Below are 6,347 nucleotides of genomic sequence, written 5' to 3'. Positions count from 1 at the left end.
TTTGAGCTCTCCGATTTCAAAACACTAATAGCAGTTTAATGAAACACAATTTCTTGAATTTTCAAACCGGTTGGCAGCATTCGACGCAGTTTTTTAAGCCCCGTAAAGAATCTTTAAGTACAAATTTTATCGAACTAAGAATTTCGGAGTGATTCCGAAAAAATACTTTTTTGGTTTTCTGTCGACAACGATAACTCACGAACGAATCAACTGATTTTGACCGGACTGGCAGCAATCAACGTGGTTATTTAATGTTAAAAGCTAAATAGTTTTAAGAATAGATCGATAAAGCCATTTAAAAGTTATTCCAAAAAAACCAAATTTGAAAAATTTTTTTTTTGTAGTTTTTTTTAAATTCCTCAAAATCTACCGGTCCGAATCGGTCCAAAGTTTATTTAAAATTTAGGTTTAGTGAAACCCTTTCGAATGGCGCTAACCGCGATGAAATCGGTCAAGCCGTTCAAAAGTTATAAGAGGGTTACATACATATTAGGGTGATTTTTTTTTTACTTTATTTTTTTTTTTTCGGTCCCATAGTGAATTCTTGTTGGAAATACCCAAAAAAAAATTCCCTGAAAGTTTGAGCTCTTAATATTAATTAACGTCCTCGACCAAGGCATGTGAATATTTCCCATTGAAAATACACAAAAACTTTGATTTTTAATTTTTGAATTTCTAAAGCTCAGCGGCATTTCATGGGATCACTTTGATCGAAGATGGTTTTTTCTTAGAATTGAACGCTCTACAAAAGTGCCCATTGCCGCAAAGTCGTAACTCACACTGGCGAGGCAGTACGGGCCACTGAACCTGATTTTTTCATAAAATTGGCGTTTTTTCGCATTTATCTTGTAAATATCAAGAGCTACGGAAAAAATGTAAATGACAAACTTGTAGAGAATTCAATTTCCAACAAAAAAGTCCTATGAACTAAATCGCTAAGATCAATATTAAGCGAGATATTAAGCCTTGAATATATTTTTTCGTGAAATTTTGGCCGATCATTGATTTAAACTTATTAATATCTTGATTACTTTCTCTGTTTTTTATATTTTTTCTTCAATATATTTTTTTAAGGCTAGAAAACTAAAGCAAAATTAATAATCTACAATATTTAACCTTTAATGATAATAAACATTTAATCAAACTCTTTTCTTTTTGTTTCTTCTCCGTCAGTAAGTACTTAATAATCTAATGGCAATGTTGCAATGTAACTAACATCGCGGTGATTCCCCCACCAGTTGATCAACAACGTTTGACAAAAAGTACGCGACCAGCGAAAGCTCAGTCATTGTTCGCAAATCGAAAGCCTCTCTCCTCTCCAAAAATCCCCTCTTTTACGTAACTTTGAATTAGTTTAATAAATCGCCCGCCTAATTGCAGCGCTTTCTTTGTTCTTTATTGTGTGATACTAATGCCGCAAATATCGATAACAAAGCTCAGTGAACACTGAATGTACTCGCGTCGCATTTGTATGCTTTACGTTGCGTTACATTTTTCTATCATTTTTATTCTTGTCAAAGATGTCTGAACAAATCGGAAATAGAGTTTATAATTATTTAATTGGATTTGAAATTCATAATATTAATAATATTAAGTTACCTTCGTGTAGGGATGTATTGAATCTCTTTATGTACAAACATCAATCCTTAAAATTAAGTATACGAGCAAGTGCTAGTAGTGTGATCAGTGATACGAATGCTATTTGGGCTAATCTTTTGATTCCAACTTCTTGACCTCAGCACAGTATTAAAAAATTGGAAAAAATTCACAGTGACTACATGAAACTGAAGAATCATCGAAGTCGTGCAAAGACATCGAAAAGACAACGAACAAATGTGGAACAGTTTAGCAAACGTCTTGATAAATTATTTGACATTGCAAATTGTGCTGCACTAAAAAATTTACCGAAAAATTTGCAGCAATTTTTGACAGATTGTCGTAAAGGAAATAGAAATATCCATCTACCAGCAATTGACGTTATACCAGAAGAAACTTCTTCTGGAAATCTGTCTGCGATGGAAGTAGAAACTCCCAATAATGAATAAGGAAATTGGTTAGTTCTAATATTATAATAGTTTTGTTTAATTATATTTGATTTGTTTAACATTCAGCTAATATGTTTACTAAATCACTGTTAACATTTTTCATTTCAGGAATGAAATTATCCCAACAGTCGTCCTTAAATAGTTTCTGTAGTTCCATATCAAATTCCAGTGAATTGAAGCGAACTTGTTCAGACTTTGAAGATACAATGCCAGCGCCTAAGAAAAATAAAATTGATATTCTGACTTCGGAATTAGTATTAGCACTAGATAGAACTAAAACTAGTAACAGAAATGCGATGTACATCATTTCTGCTGTTATTCAAAGTTTAGGACTTGAGATTGATAAATATAATTTAAGTTACTCCACTATGCGCAATGCGCGTATTTCAAAAAGAGAAGAAATTGTCGATACGATCAAAGAAGAAGAAATTTTTGATGACTCTCTCGTAGTGCACTGGGATGGAAAGATGCTTCCTGCGGGAAATGGTCAACCAAAAGCAGAACGATTATCAATACACGTCACCGGAATAAATACTGATAAAAATTTAAAAACTCCGATTCTCTCTGATGGCACAGGTGAAAGCCAAGCTTCAGCCATTTTTGAAACGCCGATAGAGTGGGATCTTTGCGATAATGTTAAAGCAATGTGCTTTGATGCAACTAGTTCAAATACCGGTAAGTTAATGTTGTGGTTGAATGAATTTATATCACAGTATTTGTTTTTTGACTTGGGAAGAAATATTCAAATAAGAATTTGATTAATTTTTTAAATTATTTTTACGAATGTTGAGTTAAAATATAAGCTGAGTCAAAAATTTGAATAACTGATAATTAAATAACAGTTTATCAATAACTAATTCTTTGTTTTAGGTTGTTTTAATGGCGCATGTGCATTATTAGAAGATAAAATTGGCCGTGACTTATTATATCTTGCTTGTCGCCATCATACTTCTGAATTGATGTTACGAAATGTTGCAAAAGTTGCTTGGCCAGTGACGAATAGTCCAAATGTACCAATTTTCAAAAGACTCAGAGATAATTGGGAAAAAATTGATAAATCTGCGTATGAAATCGGCACAGAGGATAAAGATATTGCACTTATTTTAAATCAAAGAAAAGACGATATTCTTGACTTCATAGAAAATCAACTGAAGGTATGAATTAATTCATAAATAGTTTTACCATTGAAAGAATTATTATTTATAAAGTTAATTTCTTTTACAGTCATTAGATCTTTCTGATACACTGATAGAAGGACTTGTTAATATTTAATAAGCTTTATTAACTGTTAATAAATGATTTTTTAACATCATGGGATTTGATAAATATTTATTAACAGTTAATTAGTATTCATTACGTAGAATTTATTAACTGTTAATAAATATTTATTAATTTATTAATAGTTAATAAATATTTGTTAACTGTTAATAAATATTTATTTAGGATAAAAAGCAAAAATAGCAATTTTCTTTTGACACTTTTTATAACCCTATAACTGGAATACATTGATAATAATTCAATTCACTTAATAAATTAACGTTTTTAATATGTAAAAATATAAAAAATAATTATGAGCTGTGATAGAATTTGGTAGTTTACAATAAATGTTATTATAATGTAATATAATTAATGCAAATAATTTATAAGGATGATTTTTGTTTATAAGCAACCTTCATATCATATGACATTGCAAGCCAAACAAATTCACTCAACCAAGTATTTATTAACTGTTAATAAATATTTGTTATCTATTAATAAATATTTATTAAATATTATTAAATGTACTTTTCTCCCTAATAAATATTTATTTAATATTAAAAAATATTTATTAAATTAAATTATGATCTTCAAATAAATCAAATTATTAATAGTAAATAAATCCTTTTATCAGTGTAGTTATTTTGCATACTTCGATATAACTCGAATTTTTAAGTGATTTAGTTTTATAAATTTTGCCTTTTTAAATAATATTTTTTACTTTAAAATTCTGAAAATATCTTCTTTTCTGGCCGCAATTATTAAATTTTTCTTATTTTTTGTTAGAATCATCATCCGAGAAATGATTACAAGGAGTTTTTGGAGCTGAGCTGTATCTTTTTGGGTGGTATCAAAAGTCATAGAGCCGAATTTAAAGCACCTGGTGCTTTTCATCACGCACGGTGGTTATCGAAAGCTCTCTATTGCTTGAAAATATATATGTTTAGAAACCAGTTTAAAATGGGAGCAAACGAAAAAAAAATTTTGCAGAAAATATGTATTTTCATCGTAATATTTTATGTAAAAATATGGTTTACTGCTCCTAATGCAATAAATGCTCCAAACTCGGATTTGCAATTAGTAAAAGATCTTATTGACTACAGAAAAATACATCCAGAAATTGCAAATGCAGCACTCGATAAATTGTCTCGGCATTTGTGGTACTTACACGAAAATCTTGCTTGTTTAGCTCTTTTTGATGAAACTGTGTCAGTAGAAGAAAAAGTAAAGATCGTACAAAAAATAAATTCCCAGGTAGCGGTCAAAAAGCCTAATAAACGTTTATCAGTCGCTTATGAAGAAATAACGTCGTTATCTAAGAGAAACAGAAGCGATTTTGTTAATCCAAACTCGGTGTTTATTTTTGAGCAATTTGAGCTCCCCTATGAATTTTGCATACAGATCCAAGTTAGTGGGACTCAAATCTTGAGTATAAACGATGTTATGATACATTCAAAAGTTAAAAGTAGTAAACGATACTGCGGAAAGAGGAGTAGCGCTAGCCGAAAGTTTTAATGAAGTATTGACTTATAACGAAGATGAAAGACAAAGAATTTTTCAAACTGTTCAGCACCATCGATCTCAATACACATCGTGTAAAAAATCAAAATATATTGACAATGAATTAATCTAACAATTCATTTTTCTGCTTTCAATAATAATTAATTGGTATTGTTGTTTTTATTTTTATTAAATACTTATTGTTGTTAATATAATTCGAACTATTATAATTTAATAAACTGTTAATAATATATAAATTATTTAAGTGTAATTGAATTCATAAGTTTTATGCAGAAACTCGTAAATCCATTATTTATTAAAGATTCTTAAGATATAAGCTTTTATAATGTAAGATACTTATCATATCCTGTTTTTCTTGCCTTAAAAAAATATATTGAAGAAAAAATATAAAAAACAGAGAAAGTAAACAAGATATTAATAAGTTTAAATCAATGATCGGCCAAAATTTCACGAAAAAATATATTCAAGGCTTAATATCTCGCTTAATATTGATCTTAGCGATTTGGTTCATAGGACTTTTTTTGTTGGAAATTGAATTCTCTACAAGTTTGTCATTTATATTTTTTCCGTAGCTCTTGATATTTACGAGATAAATGCGAAAAAACGCCAATTTTATGAAAAAATCAGGTTCAGTGGCCCGTATTGCCTCGCCAGTGTGAGTTACGACTTTGCGGCAATGGGCACTTTTATAGAGCGTTCAATTTTAAGAAAAAACCATCTACGATCAAAGTGATCCCATGAAATGCCGCTGAGCTTTAGAAATTCAAAAATTAAAAATCAAAGTTTTTGTGTATTTTCAATGGGAAATATTCACATGCCTTGGTCGAGGACGTTAATTAATATTAAGAGCTCAAACTTTCAGGGAATTTTTTTTTGGGTATTTCCAACAAGAATTCACGATGGGACCGAAAAAAAAAAATAAAGTAAAAAAAAAAATCACCCTCATACATATACACACACACACACGCAAACATACATACAGACATGCGGATATTATCGCGAAAACATTCAGGGAAGCTTCCTAGGATCTCAAAACGTCAAGATCTGATGAAAACTCGATTTTCGAAAAACGAGATAAAACCAATAACTTCCCGATTTTTGAAAATTTTCAATTTTCTCAGCGGGAAGTTAAAAATTTTTTTAACTGTGGTTTTTTGAGAATAACTTTTAAACGGCTCTATCGATTAACTCCAAAAACTACTCAGCTCTTAACCTTGAAAAATCACGTCAATCGCCGCTAATCCGGTCAAAGTCGGTTTATTCGTTTGAATGATCCCTGATTAAAAAAAAGTATTGAGACAAAGAAAAAAGTATTGAAAAGAATTGGTTTTCTAGTCAATCCAATTCTTTTCAATACTTTTTTCTTTGTCTTAATACTTTTTTTAACTTCCCGCTAAGAGAATTGAAAATTTTTAAAAATCGGGAAGTTATTGGTTTTACCCCGTTTTTCAAAAATCGAGTTTTCATCAGATCTCGACGTGAGGTCCTAGGAAGCTTCCCTGACTGTTCCCGCGATGGTGTCTG

General features: G+C 30.2%; 1 protein-coding gene across 1 annotated transcript; it reads left to right on the top strand.

The window, feature by feature from the left end:
- Positions 1 to 1,182: 1,182 nt before the first annotated feature.
- LOC123272350 lies at positions 1,183 to 4,935 on the top strand. Its single transcript, XM_044739087.1, has 5 exons — positions 1,183 to 2,053; positions 2,154 to 2,720; positions 2,916 to 3,199; positions 4,089 to 4,709; positions 4,762 to 4,935. Exons 1-5 carry the CDS (start codon positions 2,038 to 2,040, stop codon positions 4,933 to 4,935), a joined length of 1,662 nt encoding a protein of 553 aa, XP_044595022.1. The 5' UTR covers positions 1,183 to 2,037.
- Positions 4,936 to 6,347: the final 1,412 nt, after the last annotated feature.

This window comes from Cotesia glomerata, linkage group LG1 (genome assembly GCF_020080835.1).
Source record: "Cotesia glomerata isolate CgM1 linkage group LG1, MPM_Cglom_v2.3, whole genome shotgun sequence".
Taxonomy (NCBI): domain Eukaryota; kingdom Metazoa; phylum Arthropoda; class Insecta; order Hymenoptera; family Braconidae; genus Cotesia; species Cotesia glomerata.
The sequence above is the reverse complement of the archived record's forward strand: the minus strand, read 5'-3'. Positions and strand labels throughout refer to the sequence as shown.